The 17,041-nt window shown below is 36.9% G+C and overlaps 1 protein-coding gene across 1 annotated transcript in view; it reads left to right on the top strand.

The window, feature by feature from the left end:
- Positions 1–15,081, top strand: part of gammaCOP (coat protein (coatomer) gamma) — a 29,563-nt gene extending 14,482 nt beyond the window's left edge. The window contains exons 10-15 of the mRNA XM_083112185.1: positions 993–1,236; positions 4,871–5,197; positions 6,741–6,915; positions 10,916–11,010; positions 13,234–13,471; positions 14,814–15,081. Of these exons, the coding sequence (XP_082968311.1) occupies positions 993–1,236; positions 4,871–5,197; positions 6,741–6,915; positions 10,916–11,010; positions 13,234–13,471; positions 14,814–14,944 (1,210 nt within the window). The 3' untranslated portion in view covers positions 14,945–15,081. The remainder of the gene's footprint in view (positions 1–992; positions 1,237–4,870; positions 5,198–6,740; positions 6,916–10,915; positions 11,011–13,233; positions 13,472–14,813) is intronic.
- The last annotated feature ends 1,960 nt before the right edge of the window (positions 15,082–17,041 follow it).

The raw sequence follows: 17,041 nt of genomic DNA, 5'->3' as shown, positions 1-17,041 counted from the left end.
GCACTAGTATGTGACTACTAGCGCCGTATGCGATACACGGAGGTGCTGCCGCCTACACCAACACTTGCGGAAAGGATCAGTGCAATGACTGATATTCATCAAACAATTTCACATTGCAGCAATTCGAAGATATTTCATTTTGCGACTTATATATTGACTTCTCCTCGTATATTGAACTAACAAGGAGTGTTTCAGAAATTATTCCAGCATATTTGAAAGAAAATAATGGGACCAATTAATTGGTACTCTATCGGTATCGGCCCATATAGGCATATCGGTGTATTGGTAAAATTACCGATCTGATATATCGATAAATATCTTCTAATTTAGTGCAAAATTCTGCCATTTTGTTGTAATTTTTATGGATAATCTCCATGCTCTACTTTCTGAAAAAGTAAATGTCTAAATATTCAACTTCTTTTGCATTGCAATCAGCTTGAAACACACATTTATTACGGAGGTCAATGAAAATTTCAGGGTCTTCAAGGACCATTTCTAATTTTATATCGGATCGGTAGAATATTGGTTATCGGTATCGGTAAATTTTATATCTGTACTGTATCGGTATCGGCCAAAATTTCATTTCAGCCCATCCCTAAAATTAATAGGCTTACATACTGATGGTAACAGACATGTACAAAGGCCAAGATGAAGATGGAGGGATAACGTTGAGATGTATCTAAAGGAAATCGGTATGGATGAAAAAGATTGGATTGATCTCGCCCAGGATAGACAAGTTAGTTAGTTAATACATGCTTTCATACTGTGTGGCTTTTACTTGTTTCCCCAGAAAGTAAGGTTCATGAAATAAATAAACATTCATTGTTTGGGCATATTTGTGGACATTTGAAGTTATAAATGCATTTTTATTTTGCATATTTTGGTTACAACTTTGCCAATCTGCCATATTTATAAATGCAATTAAGTGCATGATTTTAAAATTTTATTGTTTTGACATTAAAGTGTAATTGGATGTTTTCTCCTCCCCCTAGGTACATACGATTTATTTACAATCGAGTGATTTTGGAAAATGCTGCTGTCCGTGCAGCTGCTGTGGCTGCGATGGCTCAGTTTGGAGCAACTTGCCCTGATCTGTTACCCAACATCCAGGTTCTGCTTGCGAGGTGCCAGATGGACACAGACGATGAAGTCAGGGACAGAGCTACATATTACTACAGCATATTGGAACGACAGGATAAAACACTCAATAACCAGTACATTGTAGAAGGATTACAGGTAGAGTATTTTTCCTTTATTTTTTGTTTTGTTTTTTATTATTATTTATGAGTAGGGACGTGAAGTTTTCGTTTTATTTTCCCCTAAATGTCGATGTTACTTTTTACTGCAATTTGGTGTTATTTTTCACGGTTTAGGGCAAAATTCGATGTTATTAATTTAAAATCGATAGTATTTTTGCATGTGTTTTTACTCTTTCTTCTATGCTTAAAATGTTTTCATTGTTTTAGTTCTGGAAAATGGAGACAAATTTTAGTGTTAATGACAAAACAAATATGGCTTACCTTTGTGAGAATCTTTGAACACAATCAGACACATCATATTTCCCTAGCAATATGAAAAAATCCCTCTGCGAGCTCAAAATACCGTTTTGTGTACACACATACATACCCCCCTCCCCCCAAACACAGATGCTACTCCCTCAAAATTTTCCCTTTCCTACGAAATTTCCCTTCTTGGATGATTATCCCCAAGCAAATTCTATTTCAGGACGAGGTTAAACAGAAGACGCCAAACTACAATAAATTTCTTTTGAATCGAACTATCACCAGCTAGACTCCAAATGACAGATCTAATAGGCTTCATTTTTAACAGAAGAAGTATTATCCCTAGTTTATATTGCATATTTCGTGGCATTTTTCATGTTAAAAGTGCAAAATTCGGTGTTATTCTGAAAAGATGGCATAATTCGCGTTATTTCGCGATTTCCAAACACCGAAAACTTGCTTCCTTTACCTACCCAAATACATTTTAAACACTTTATTTTTCTTTCCTCAACTTTTCGGTGTTATCGTTAAAACGAAAACTGTATCCAAATGGCCTTTGGTGCAATCTGTCTTGGGTTCCATTCCCTCTGGGGCCCTCCAGAATTTTGGTTTTTACCCAGCATTGCAAGGACAATTGAGAGTGCCTTGAAATGAAGAACCAGGGGTTGTCTGGTGACATGACATGCTGAGCTGACCATGCATCACTTGGGCTGACTGTTGCACCTTATATAGTGGAACCTCGATTTTACACTTTTTAGTCAACAAAGGGGAAAAACTTAAAATGTGAGAAAATGTACAAGGATCGTTCAAGGTTGACCGGGACTTTTATTTCTGCAGAGGAAATAGGTAGCAGAAGAAACACCAAACTATGTCAGTTTTTCAAAGTATTCTCCGTGCGCGCCGAGGCACCGTTGCCATCGTTCTGGCAGCTCACGAATTCCTTTGGCGTAGAAAGAACTTGGTTGTTGTCGTAGCCACTGGAGGACATCGCTCTGCAGTGCTTCCTCTGTCGTGAATTTCTTCCCTCCCAGATGGTCTTTAAGGGGTGCAAACAAATGATAATCACTGGGGGCTAAATCCGAACTGTAGGGGGGATGGGGCAGAACTTCCCAGCGCATGTCGGCCAGAGTTGTTGTTGTCACATTGGCCATGTGAGGGCGGGCATTGTCATGGAGAAGAATGACATTTCCAGACAACATCCCAGGTCTTTTCTTGCGAATGGACTTTCGTACAGCACCACTCAACAATGTGGAGTAATACTGGTCATTAATCTTGCTCCCTTTGTCCAGAAAATCCACATGGATAACGCCCTTCATGTCCCAGAAGACACTTGCCATGATCTTTCCAGTGGACGGCTGCGTTTTGCTTTTCTTGGGGGGCGGGGAACCTTTATGCCGCCACTCCATGCTGCGTCTTTTGGTCTCTGGGGTTGAATTGTGCAACCATGTTTCATCACACGTGATGATGGATTGCAACAATTCATCACCTTCTGCTCGACACCGATTCAGAAGCTGTTCACAGACCGTCCTGCGTATCCACTTCTGATTGAATGTCAGCTGGCGGGGAACCCACCTTGCACAGATTTTGCAGAAGCGTAAGTGGTCGTGAATGATTGTCTCAACACTCCCGACACTGATATTCACCTCGGCAGCAATATCCCGCACTGTTACTCGCCGGTTCTCAAGAATCATTTGCTCAACACGCGATATTCACTGGTGTGACTGCAGTCGGGCGAATGTGTCCATGCGCTTCATTTGTCACCAGCTCCCGTCCTTCGCGAAACTGCTCACACCATTCATACACTCTTCGCTTGCAATCGTCTGAAAATCTCAGCTGGTTTCACTTTCTCCTTCACGAGAAATTTTATTACACACCGCTGCTCCACAGCCACAGACACACTGCTTGCCGCCATGTTCGCTGCAACTGCTGCGCATGCGCGAAATACATCATGCCGGGCGCTAGTTACTCGCGAAGGAATACATTACGTCAGCTGCACGTTTCATCATGATCCGGCTATTCATCGATTTTTTACGTACGAAAATCCCGGTCAACCTTGAACGACCCTTGTAAAATCTGGGAAAATTATGTAACATTACATGTTATATAATGTTATTAATGAATACATTCTCTCAGGCTATCGAAAGCTTGGAAACTTTTTCAGAATTGACCTGGTTGATAGCCTGAGAGAATTTATTCATCATTCGTCGCCAGGAAAACTTCAAGATTTACTTCAATTTTATTAATATTATCATTCATTGGCACCCAAAATGATACCATTTCTTCAAAATGGAACCACCTGTTTGTCACTGTTTGGACATAAAGGAGCTGCAGATTGGCTGATCGGTTTTTTTATACATTGGTGGAGTAAAGAACGGCAAGATAGTTGAGCGTGGTTTGCACCTCAAAGCAGACTTCTGCTAGGTCTATCGAAGAAAAAAGGATTATACTGCAGAAATAAACAGAATAACAGGGTAGAGTTATTCCATGTGTGATATAACTTCAAGTCTTACTGTTCAAGACCACTTTTAGCTCAGATAGGCTAATCAGGATTGGATCTACATTTTAAAGTGGGATGAGAAGCACTTTGTAATGTGCCTCCATGGAAGATTGAAATAAGCACCACTTGATTAAAAGGTGACAGTGTTGCCACTTTAAAATACCTACATTTTGTCATGTAAATTTAAATGAGACATGCATCTTATCATATAACTTTTGGCTTGACATTTTGAGATATCCTTAATTAAGTTTATATGGCACCTTTTTATATTAGTCTTGTGCGTAGCTTAGATAAGTATTATCTTTGTTCAAGCTCCCACAAATAACAATAAATACTACATCTTGCAAATTCTTAACCTTATTACAATACAACATGTATACCTGTATCTAAAGTTTGGTGGTTATGCAGAGAGAGTTAATTCACTCTAATAAGTTCATGGTTCATTTTTCCATACAGTTTTTGTTCCCTATCAAAGAAAAAGTGAATATATACTTATGCTGTATTCTTTTATCTTAACTCCTAAAACCTTACCTTTTACTATCTCTCTCTGTCTCTCAAGTTTTTGTGCTTCCCCGCTGGTCTTCACCTTGTAATCAAGGGGTCCTGGGTTCAATACTCCATGGAGGCACATAGTGGTTCGGATCCCACTTTAAACTGTAGGTCCAGGCCCGATTAGCCTTCCTGTGAATAAAGTGGGCTTTAAAAACCATCTCCACCAACCAATCTCTCAAGTCTCTTTCTTTTCTAATCTTTATTTGGTTTTTGTTATTTTTTGTATTCTTTTCCTCTCTGGTTTATGTAAATGAGTTTAAAGTGTATTTGAATATGCCTTTACTTCTAATTGCCATTTCTTTTTTTATATCATTATCAGGTTTCAATTCCAAGTCTAGAACGTGCTCTACACCAGTATACTCTGAGTCCTACCGATGTTCCATTCGACATCAAAACTGTCCCATTGGCTGCGGTTGCTTCTGACGAACCAAAGGCTGTCCCTGAAGGCTTGGTGACAACTCGTCCTGAACCCAAGGTTACCATAACACGAGAGGAAACATATGCAGAGAAGTTGCAAGCCATTCCGGAGCTTGCAGTTCTGGGTGCACCATTCCATAGCTCCGAGCCTGTTGAACTCACGGAATCAGAGACCGAGTATGTTGTGTGCTGCATCAAGCACACCTTCCAGGATCATCTTGTGTTGCAGGTTGGTGCTGTTCACTGTTAAAGGAGATTTTTATAACTGTAGCTTTTAACCCTTTCTGGGCAGGCCTGAAAATGCCAAGTGTTTCCCAGGAGACTTAGATTTTTGTTGAAAATATTTGCTATGTGTGTTATCATGTAACACATATTTCTGAAATCTACAACATATCCTCTTTCCACAGATATACAGGGCAAGCGTAAAAGAAATAGACAGTTTCAAAGTTTTACAGAATCAAGTTTTAAACACATGACTAAAATACTTACATGGTTGGAAGAGTATGTCTTGAAGTTTACATGGCTAAGTTACAAAAGTTCTGTGTATGACCCTTTTGTAACGTGACAGATATCAATGTAATAGTTCGGTTCTCCCCAAACATATCACAGCATGTCAGCCATATTGCTTGATTGGCATCAAGGATGCTCACGTGATGCTGATGAACGAAAAAAACAAGAAGTGGAGCTTGTAAACTTGAAGACTATCTCTATAAAACAGTATGAAATGCTTCCTGATAAAACAAACAGTTTTAGATTTTTAAAGCATTTAATCTGTCTATTTCTGTTAGGCTCACTGTGTATAATTTATTACATTTTACATAAATTTTTCTCACATTTATAAAGTTTTTGAAGTAAAAAAATGTAATAAAAATTATTGAAAACATATGTTCAATACATAATATAAAAATAATTAATGGAAAATAACCAAAAACCTTCTTCTTGGGATGGAAATTGTTACTAAATGTGTCGAACTGGAATCCTCGTAAATTTACACAATGTCCATGTAAATTTTTCAGTAGATTCTTGATGTTTTCAGTCACATTGAATTTTAAAGATGGTGGCTATGCTTGGTCCAGAAAGGGTTAAACTTCATTGTACAATTCATTTTTAGATGAATGAGAACTCTCACTGATAAGTGAGTATTTCCTTTCATTATATTAATTCATTGTAGAAGTGTATGGAAACATAACATTAAAATATTTTGATATAGTTGATGCGCTAGCTACGTTAACGACTGGCTGGCTTTGAAGCCGACGGAACATACCCAGCAGCTTCAACAATCACATTCAACTCACAGTGTTCCCACACATCTGCTCTACGCCACCTTGCCCCTCTGCACACAACCACCTTCCCATATTGAAGTTGTAAAGTACGGCAACAGCATATCCGCAGTCAGGTGACTGAGACTCCATGTGGAGTAGACAAGCAGAATGACAGCTGCGCCCATTGGCTCAAGGACTCCACGTGGAGTAGACGAGCAGAATGACAGCTTCATCCATTGGCTGAAGGTTGAGTGTCATTGGACGAAAACAACTCGCCCGCTATTTATCCCCACCCACGTTTGTGGTACCGGCTTTCTTTAGAACTTCCACGTTAACGAAGTAAATGCGTGGACTATACTAATACATCCTTAATACAGGATGCCTCAATTAAATAATTAAACCATGAAAGTGATTTAGACTAAATATTATCTTTATAAACATGTAATAGTGTGAGCTTAGGAGAAATACTCTATTTAAATAAAAATATTTTGTTGTATTTTTTATTTTCAGTTTGATTGCAGCAACACCCTTAATGACCAATTACTGGAGAATGTAAGAGTCCAGATTGAGCCTCCAGCAGGCTTCCAGATAATGAAGGACATTCCATGCCCTCGCCTGCCCTTCAATGAAACTGGAACTTCATATGTTGTCCTGCAGTTTCCTGATGCATTGGCAGCCACAGTTGGTGAGTTCTGAAATCTTTTCGACATTACATTTATGCCTAGCAAAATGTCGAAATTTCTGTGAAAAACATATCCCAGTGCTCTATTGTGTATCAGAAAATTTAACTCTAGGTTGAAGATTCATAAGGGAATTTATATCAATTTTTTACTTGTATGTATGCATTTCTTGCATTGTAGAATTATTTATTTTGTAGTCTACGGTTGTTACAAGCATAAAAACAGATTTTTGTTTTGACGTTCATCAAATATTTATTTTTAGTTTGATTAAAGATACAGTTATAAAAATTTTTACAAATATTTAAAGAAGAATCAGTTATACAATGGAGCTTGGGAACTTACCTGTGAAACAAGCAGTCTGTTTTATTATTTAAAATGAAAACTTATCACATTTTAAAAAAATTATGAATCCCAAATATCATCAGGCAATTCAAAACCATCATTGCTTTCACAGAGTTTCTTTGTTTTCTGTTACATTGAATTTTAAAGATGCTGGCTTACTCCACCTGTGAATAAGAGAACTCCATAGTGGGTCTATGCTACCATTTGCATTATTTAATTTATTCCAGTGTTCTTCCGGAACGAACGAAGCTTCCTGTCACTGTTTTCAGAACCCTTCTCTTTTTCATCTCATGCTTTTTCTCGATGATGTGAGCTGACAAACCCGTTCGTGCATTTAAATTTATAATGTCCAAATCGTGTTTGTGCCATCTTATTGCCATTTTCCTTGATGTTTGTCCTACATAATCCTTTGAATATGAACAACTTATATTGTATATTCCTGTGGTTTCCACATCTGGTACAGATTATCTCATTTTGCATTCATTAAATGTGCATTCCAAACTTCTTGGTGATCTAAAAACAGGTTTGAAATTAAATTTTCTAAAAATATTGCAATTTCATGTGAGAACCCCTTGTGGAAAGGAATACAAACCAATTTCTTTCAAACAGATTAGTCATACTTGTCCTCTTTTCTTTCTTCTCTTAGTTTCTTTGTAACTCGTTTTTTAATAGATAATGTATTTTTTTCTTGAGAGCACAAGCTATGTTCTAAAAATAAGGATATCAAAAATGAAGAAGAAAAGCTTTTCAGTATAGCGACAGAAACTGGCTTCAGCACCAACAGAATAAACCAAATCCTGTTCTCCTGAAACGTCACAACAAAAAAACTGAGTTTTTATGCTTGTATCAACCGTAGACTACAAGAAAGAGAATTTACATCAGTGGCAATTACTTAAACATTGAAACAAGTAATGTAAGTGATTTTTTTACACTTACATCTGTTGGTATTTCGGGCACACGAGGCCGGCGACTAAACAATGGGAAAAAGCTCAGCGACAAACAAATGCTCATCACCTCTGCCATCCGACCTAATAAAAAAAACACAACATACATAAAGGTTAAAGTACGCGACACTGTCTTCCAGGGACCTTCCCCTTTCATCAATTTCAATATACGATCCCCATCTTGTTGATCATGGCACACAACTGTACTGCTCTCGACAGAGTACACTGCACACTTTAAGTTATCTTCCAGGGACCTTCCTCTTCAAACTCGCATATCTCGTGGACAATAAATTTAAATTAACCAAAAACTAAAGAGGGGCAATATAAACTATTTACGGGTACAGAGGGTCAAGGGTACAGGGTCAACGGGATTACAAAATATGGAATATTTCTTGGCCTGCCAGATCATGTAACATCCAACTGCAAATTTATCAAGGGAGACACTACATGTGGATTAATGGAGCCTCCTATGTCCCCACTTCCGTCTCCACTATTCCAAAGACGAAGAATTACAACTGAACTCAAGCTGAAACAATGATTTAATTGATTATATATTAAAGCTGGTTCAATACCAATTCCAATGGTTGAAATTTATTTACCACCGATATTTTTCTGGCATTTTGGTCTTTCATGGGGTCCATAAAAGTGCCATGCAAATTTTGAAGCTTCTTTTTATTTTGTTCTAATTTTCTGTGGAAAACTTGATTTTTGTGTTTACATAACATCTATTTTAATATTCTGATATTTCTTGTATGTTTTAATGCAAAACTCTTGATAATTGGAGTAGAATACTTATATACTAATATTTTGAAGAACTATTAATTATTTCAATTTTCAAGCTTCGATATCAGTGGGAATCATTAGGGTATCAGAAGTTTTAATACAAAATAAATGTAAAAATCAAATTTATTCATAATAGGGATGGGACCGATTAATCTGTACTCTATTGGTATCGGCCAATATAGGCATATCGGTGTATTGGTTTATCGGTAAAATTACCGATTATTTTACCGATCCGATATATCGATAAATATCTGGTAGTTTAGTGCAAAATTCTGCCATTTTTGTTGTAATTTTTATGGATAATCTCCATGCCCTACTTTTTTAAAAAGTAAATGTCTAAGTATGCAATTTCTCTTGCACTGCAGTCACTTTGAAACACACATTTTTTAAGGAGGTCAATGACCTTTCAGGTTCTTCCAGGACCATTTCTAATTTTATATTGGATCGGTAGAATATTGGTTATCGGTATCGGTAAATTTTATATCGGTACTTTATTGGTATCGGCCAAAATTTCATATCGTCCCATCCCTAATTCATAATAATGTTGGCACAAGATATAAGCTATGTTTGAATTAAATGAAAACAAGTTCATGAAAAAAAATGCCTGAATATTGAGGAAGACAGCATCCAGAGAAGATAAGGGCTTCCGTAGATATTGAGTGTCACTTGAAATGCAATGCAGAAAATTGGGAGTTGTAGTGGGGGAAAATACATAATATATGTTCAGGCACATAATAAACGAAGCAATTGTGGGTTCAGAATGATTTAGAAACGTGGCTACACTTTTGATCTGCGTCACTTCTGTTCGGCTGTCAGGATTAATACACAGAATGTACGAACTGTGGATCAGAATCATTGATTGATTGGTTTGGTTTATTTTGCTTTGCTTTTCTACCACTCTTGGCTAATTGCACAGATGAGGATGAGTGATGATTTGATAAAATTGATGAAGGGACACTCGCAAAGAACACACTTGGCCAGGCTGGGATTGAAACCGAGACCTCTGGCATCATTCCGTGCTTGGCTAACCACTCTTCCATGGAAGTTGACTGGAGCAGAACAGATGCTATGAGTAATTAACAGCGCTATGCACAGATAGGCTAAATGGGACTGGACCTACAGTTTGAAATGGAATCCAAAAACCATGTGCCTACCATGGATGCCGACCACATATTCTTGCATAAAATAGTGAATGGTAACATCAGAAGTGACCGCCTTCTTCAGGAAATTCCCTTTCGAGTGCTGCCCAGCTCAACAAGAAGCACTCAACTTTTCGCTTCGCAGAAGCCAAGATTGTGTCTCATCCAGCATTCTCTGTTCCATAGACTGCCCAGCCAATATAATAATCTGACAAGCCAAATAGACATATTTGATAATCTGGCACGTTTTAGAAGACTGTTGACTAGAAGTATGCGAGTCTCTTCAACAAATGTATATAAGTTTAGTTCGTGTTATTTTCTCTTATTTTATACTATTCTTTTTGTTGTTATTTTCTGTTGTTAGTACGTTCCAATGTAAAATGGCTAACGCTGTATTTGGAATCTTCTATTAAATCAAATAATGAACCGGGGACCCCTTGATTACAAGGCAACAATGTTACCACTATGCCACCGGGGAGTCTCAAGTTTTGATCTCACCACCAAAGTTCACAGGTTTGAATTCCAACTTAGGCATGCATGTTCTTTATGAGTAGCCCTTCATCAATTTCATGTAATCGTCACTCATTATTGCAATTAGTCAAAAGTGGCAGAGAAGCAAGGTAAAAATAACAAAAATTAGAAATTAGACATAGGGACATAGGTTTTAAACACAGCTCAACTTTTGGTGTACTGTTTGTTCAAATTTGTGACAAATCTGCTGTCAAGATCATTGTTTCTTTTGTGTTGTTGTAACAGTAAGAATTGAAAGATTGGATGTTTCTTTTTCTTCTTTCCAGGAACTATTGGCGCCACCCTGAAATTCTTAGTGAAAGACTGTGACCCGGCCACAGGGCAGCCCGATTCTGATGAGGGATATAATGATGAGTATTTCGTAAGTGGACATTTCTGCAAATTCATATTAATCTGTCACTAGCATTTATAGTATTTTGGTACTGTATAGTATTCTTTTTGGGTTCTTTTCCATTCCCATTGGCTCCTTCGTCCAATTGTTCTACCCTATTCCTAGGGTGTTTGGGAAAAATTCACAAACTGTGATTTTCTGTTGCTTTCATCTCAATCAATTAAGAGCCGGCCCCTGTGGTTAGCACACATCGTGGTAGGACACTAGGGGTCTCTGGTTCGAATCCTGACCTGGGCGTGGATGTTTGTGAGTATCCATTCATCAATTTCATCATGTCATCACTCATCTCCATGTTCGCAAGTTAGCCAAAAGTGGCACAAAAAGAGAAGTAAGATAAAGCAAATCAAAAATCAAAATGAATCAATTAAGAAAATATTATAATGTAATTTTGTATTGGGCATGTGTAAAGATTTTGTACAGTGATGTTCCAACATGTATATCATGTCTGTAATGTTTGCTATTAAAAAAAATAAACATAGAAACTAAGAAGATGTGAGTTACTAAAATAATTTCCACGAAATTAATAGAGCATTTACAAGTAAGTTTCGCGGAAATTATTTTAGTAACTCACTTATGTCTTCTTATTATCAACCACATTTGTTATTTCCCCTAACATAGAAATTATCAGTTGGAAAATTGCATTTTTTGACTTAAGTGCTTTTTTCTCAACAGCCTAGATTTGATCTTAAGGCAAGTTTTTGAATTTCTGACAATGTTTTCCTTTATCCACATACTTCGTGATCAGCCTATACCCTAAGGGAGCTTTCAGGCTGAAATGATAAGCAACAAATTTCACTTGTCACTGGGAAACAAACCTTTAGAAATAAATGTAACCTTTCATACCAAAGAGACACGACAAGCTGCTTTTGTGTCGCTTGTACTTTTTTCACTGTGCTTTGTGTTGCAGCTTGGTGAATACTATATTATAACAAATTGCATGTAAACTCTATAAGAGAGGCCAACCGGTAGACATCTTTGAAATATTTGGAACTCTTGTTTGGTAGTATAATAAAGCATCATTGTGTACGGTCCTGTTCACATACGCTCTTTGTAGGGTCGAACAGTCACTTTATCTGAACAGGAGTGTACATTGTTTCAAAATTTACATGCAGTGTTGTTTTTAACTTTATTATTTCTGTTTGTGCACTTTCATGTACAGTCACGGACACTGCCGGCTTGTAACGATTCCATTGAAAGTCAAATCTGGCGATTTGGAATGTGACTGTTTTTGTGTGAAAGAATCACTGCTTTGAGACATTACATTGATTGATTTGGTTTATTTTACAGCTTTTCTTTCACTTTTGGCTAATTGCGAAGATGAAGATGAGTGATGATATGATGATATGATGAAATTGAACACTCAGAAGAGCACCAGGCTGGGATTCAAACCCGTGACCCCTGGTGTCTTGTAGCATGGTGTGCTAACCACTCCACCATGGAGGTCAGCTTGAGGCATTAAGAGTTGACGTGAATGCAGCATTTGGGTCACTATTGCTTAAGATCTGTGCTTTATCCAGATTGTGCTTGTCACTTCAGTGTGAAATAGGAAATACGCAGAGTAAAAGTTTGACAGGGAAAGGAAGAAAAAAAATGTAATTTCCAATATGTTGATATTTTTCAGTACTGTAGTGTTTTCATACAGATTCAAAAAGTATTCTAAAATACAAAATCTTTTTTTACTTACGATTCGTGAGTAGCTGTTTTTCCAATGAACGACGTTTCGAGAACAGCTGTTGTAGGAAGGGTTCTTTTAGCCTGAGATGGTTTTATACCGTGTTTTTAACAACAACGAAGGCCTTGGAAGTTTTAAAGGGTTTTAGTATGGATTCCAATTTTTCCTATATTAAAAACCAAACCTATATCTTGTTTCTGGAATTTTGGGAGAAAAGTATTGACGTAGCTATGGTGTATTTTGGATAGCCTATGTAACTTAAGAACCTGAAGTTGTTCTAAAAACGTCGTTCATCGGAAAACCAGATACTCGCGAATCGTAAGTACAAAAAAGTTTTTGTATTTTAGAATACTTTTTGAATTGAAATCAGTGAGTAATTCGCACAACTAATGGTGTTAGTTCATACAGATAAAAGAAATGACAAATAGTTTCTTTGTTAATCATAATTACAAATGCTTTTATAAAAGAATCTTCCACATAGTTATAGGATAAAATTGCCACAACACACTTCTTATTTCCAGTTGGAAGACATAGAGGTTACCCTGGGTGATCATATTCAGAAGGTGACAAAGGCGAACTTCAGCGCAGCCTGGGAAGAAATGTCGGCAACGAATGAATTAGAGGATACATATGCCCTTTCCACCATGAACACACTGGAGGAGGCTGTGAAGAACATTATCCAATTCATGGGCATGCAGCCATGTGAACGAAGCGACAAGGTTCCTGAAGGCAAAAGTGCCCACACACTGTTTCTGTCTGGTAGGTACTTTCTGCAACTGTTAAACAGTCTCCTTTTCATGGAAAGTAAGCTGGATTTCTTTAATTTGTTGATTTATTTGCAAAGTTGTTACGAGTGGAACAAGGACAGAAATGTCAAAAGCTGTTACAAATACCAATAGATGGAACCACATATTTATGGTGAACAAAAGATCAAGTTTTCGGTACATAAACTGGACACATTTTGGGATCAAAAGCTGTATATAAAATGAATATAAGCGTAAATTTGATCTTAAAAAAATTACATTTATTATGCAAAAGAAACATTTCCCTTCTAAAAGCACTTTTGTGTAGTTATCAGATTATTAATTCCTGTGTAAAGGAGTCCATTTTTGCTTCTCAAATAAGCATAACTCGCAGGATAATTAAGACTTCAGAAAATGTCGCATTGTTTAATGAATTAAGTGTCATGTTTAAAAGTTTATTTCGCATCATTGTGTGACAAAACACTGTAGATAAATGCACCTCATGCCTTTCAAAAACGAAAAATGATCATTACAGTATGTTATTTCACATTCTGTGGAAACCACAGGAATATATAATATAAGTTGTTCATGTTCAAAGTATTATGTAGGACAAACGGCAAGGAAAATGGCAATAAGGTGGCACGAACATAATTTGGACATTATAAATTTAACCCAAGAACAAGTTTGTCAGTTCATATCATTGAAGAGAAGCACTTGATTAAAAAGACAAGGCTTTTAAAAAGAGTGATGGGAAACATAGATTTGAATGTCTGGGAAGCTTCGTTCATTGCAGAAGAACACTGGAATAAATTAAATAATGAAAATGGTAACATGACCCACTATGGATTTTTCTTTTTCACAAGTGGAGTAAGCCACCATCTTTAAAATTCAATGTAAGAGAAAACATCAAGAAACTCTGTGAAAGCAATGATGGTTTTGAATTGCCTGATGATATTTGGAATTCATAATTTTTAAATAAAAAATAATGTGATCAAAATTTTTATCTGAAATGAAAGTAAAACAGACTGCTTGTTTTCAACTTAAGTTTCTATATTACAACAATGTAACATTGACAACATCCATTGTATAACTGATTCTTTTTTTTGTTTAAAAAATTCTTAACCATTGTTATAACTGTATCTTTAATCAAACTTAAAATAAATGTCTCGTGAAGGAAGCGTGTGTTCTCTTGAAACGTCACAACAAAAAACTATGTTTTTATGCTTATAATAGCCGTAGACTACAAGAGAAATAATTCTGTAATGATGTATTATGTTATAAAATATAACACTTCAGTCTGTTATTATCATACTTTTAAACAAATTTTGGATGTATAATAATCGATTTTTCTATCATAGGTATTTACCGAGGTGGCTATGAGGTGCTGGTGAGAGCAAAGCTGGCTTTGGGAGAAGGAGTAACAATGCAGTTAACTGTTCGTTGCACCGACCCTGATGTTGCAGAATTGGTCACGTCTGCGGTAGGCTAGGTTGTATGTGTGAAATACAAATCAATTTTGCTTTTCCATATATTTATCTATAAATGAATGAACTTATATTGTATGTTAATTGAAATAATGTTCTGTTCTGTAAAAAAATAAAAAAATAATATAAAGAAATACAAGTTCCATGTTATCCCTTTGATTTTTTTATGGAAGTGTCTACCATTGTTTTAATTTTTTTCATATGCTTGGACTGCATCCTTTCTTTTGTGTTGTCCTTCGGTTGGGAGTAATCAGATGTGTCTTGTTTCTCGTCAGGTAGTATCCTGGGAGTAATCATATCTGTCTCGTTCCTCATCAGGCTGTCAATAGCTGCTGAATTAGAAGCCATTGATTGATTTGCTTTATCTTACTTCGCTTTTTGTGCCACTTTTGGCTAATTTGTGAAGATGGGATGAGTGATGAAATTGATGAATTGACACTTTCAAACATCCATGCCCAGGCTGGGTTTCGAACCTGGGACCCCTTGAGTCATAGTGCGATGTGTAACCAATCTGCCACAGGGGCCGGCTAGAAGCCATTGTGTAATGTGGTAATGTTTACAAGAAATGTGCAAGTGATACAGTGTCACCACAGTACATGTACACCATGTGTATTGCACATTGCTGGTCTGGGCTTCCACGATGGTGCAATGGTAACATTGTTGCCTTGTAATCAAGATGTCCCAGGTTTGATACCTGGTGGAGGCACGTGACACAGTGGTTGAGATTCCACTTTAAACTGTAGTTCTAGTCCCGATTAGCCTTTCTGTGCATGAGGTGGACTTTAAAGCAGTTCAATTCAATATACATTACTGTTCTATTTCAATCACAATCATGTAAACTCATGTTCCTAATTTGAATGCACAAGTAGGAACTAGCAGCTAGTTTTTTTTTTTCCTTAGAGACAGTCACCACACTTCCGAGTGGGCAAGGATTTGTGAATACTTTTTAAAAATAAACACAATAACAACAAAGAAGACAGTCCTGCATTTTTCTCAAACTGTCACAGAGACTTCTTTGGTGTGCGGATTCTAGTGCTAAACTGTGCTGTCCAGGAGGGTGCAGAGACTATGTAAGCTGGACTTGAATTTCAAATCCAACGCCTACAATGCCGCACAAAAATTCAAAGGGGTGTTCTTTTCTAGGCCCGGTGTTCCTGTCCAGCTTCCAAAATGGCGTAGGGAGTGGAAGGGTGATTCTCTTTGCCTGCTTGGCATCTGTTTCGAAGATCTCAAGTTTCTTCACGAATCGTCATCTTAGAACAAATCTTCCCCTTACAGAACGTAGAGAAGTCACCCTAACAGTTAATAATTCCATGACATATTGTTATTTTCCTAGCCTCTCTGCCCAGAGCAACAAAAATTCGAGAAAATATAGACACCTCAACTGGATACAAATAGCTGTTACTTGATGGAGTTTACCAAAAAAAATTAACTACACAATTAGACAATTAAAAAGCCATGTGCAAAACCAATCGTCATATCCATACACAGATTCCAATTAATATTCAAAGAAAAGTTCTACACAGAACTATATCTTCAAAATCTGGAATAAGTATGCTTCTAATGAGGGGAATACTGTAGTCATGAAAGAGATAGGACCATGATCCAGCCAGCTAGAATTGTATCAGCCCACTTCAGATAAGGATGGTGGCAGATTAATCCCCAACAAATGAGGAAGATTTGTACTCAACTTCCTGCCTATGGATTTACTTTGCCAGTCTCTGCAAATTTTAATTTGTTCCAAAAATAGGTAAGGAAAATTTTGTTACTCTGAGAACATAGCATGTCATTATTTGTGAAAAGAATAGTCATCCAAGTGAAACATAATATTTTACGTAAAAAACACAGATTTGTTAAAAATCTATATATCTTAAGCAGGGGGGATTTGCCACTAGGCTATCCTAGGCTATATCAAGGCCAAGGTGCCACACAAAAATGAGATGCTGAAAGGCAAAAGAGAGGAACACCATTGACTATTAAAATTTCCTAATGTTGTGATAATAGCAAAATAAAACATCATGCATATTTCATGAAAAAAGTAGTGTCTAGAGTTTAAATAACTTTTTACATTATAGCTCAATTTCCAGAGGTCACACAACAGT

This window comes from Lepisma saccharinum, chromosome 26 (genome assembly GCF_977018435.1).
Source record: "Lepisma saccharinum chromosome 26, izLepSacc3.1, whole genome shotgun sequence".
Classification (NCBI taxonomy): Eukaryota; Metazoa; Arthropoda; class Insecta; order Zygentoma; family Lepismatidae; genus Lepisma; species Lepisma saccharinum.
Note: the sequence above shows the minus strand (reverse complement) of the source record. Positions and strands in the feature narration are given on the sequence as shown.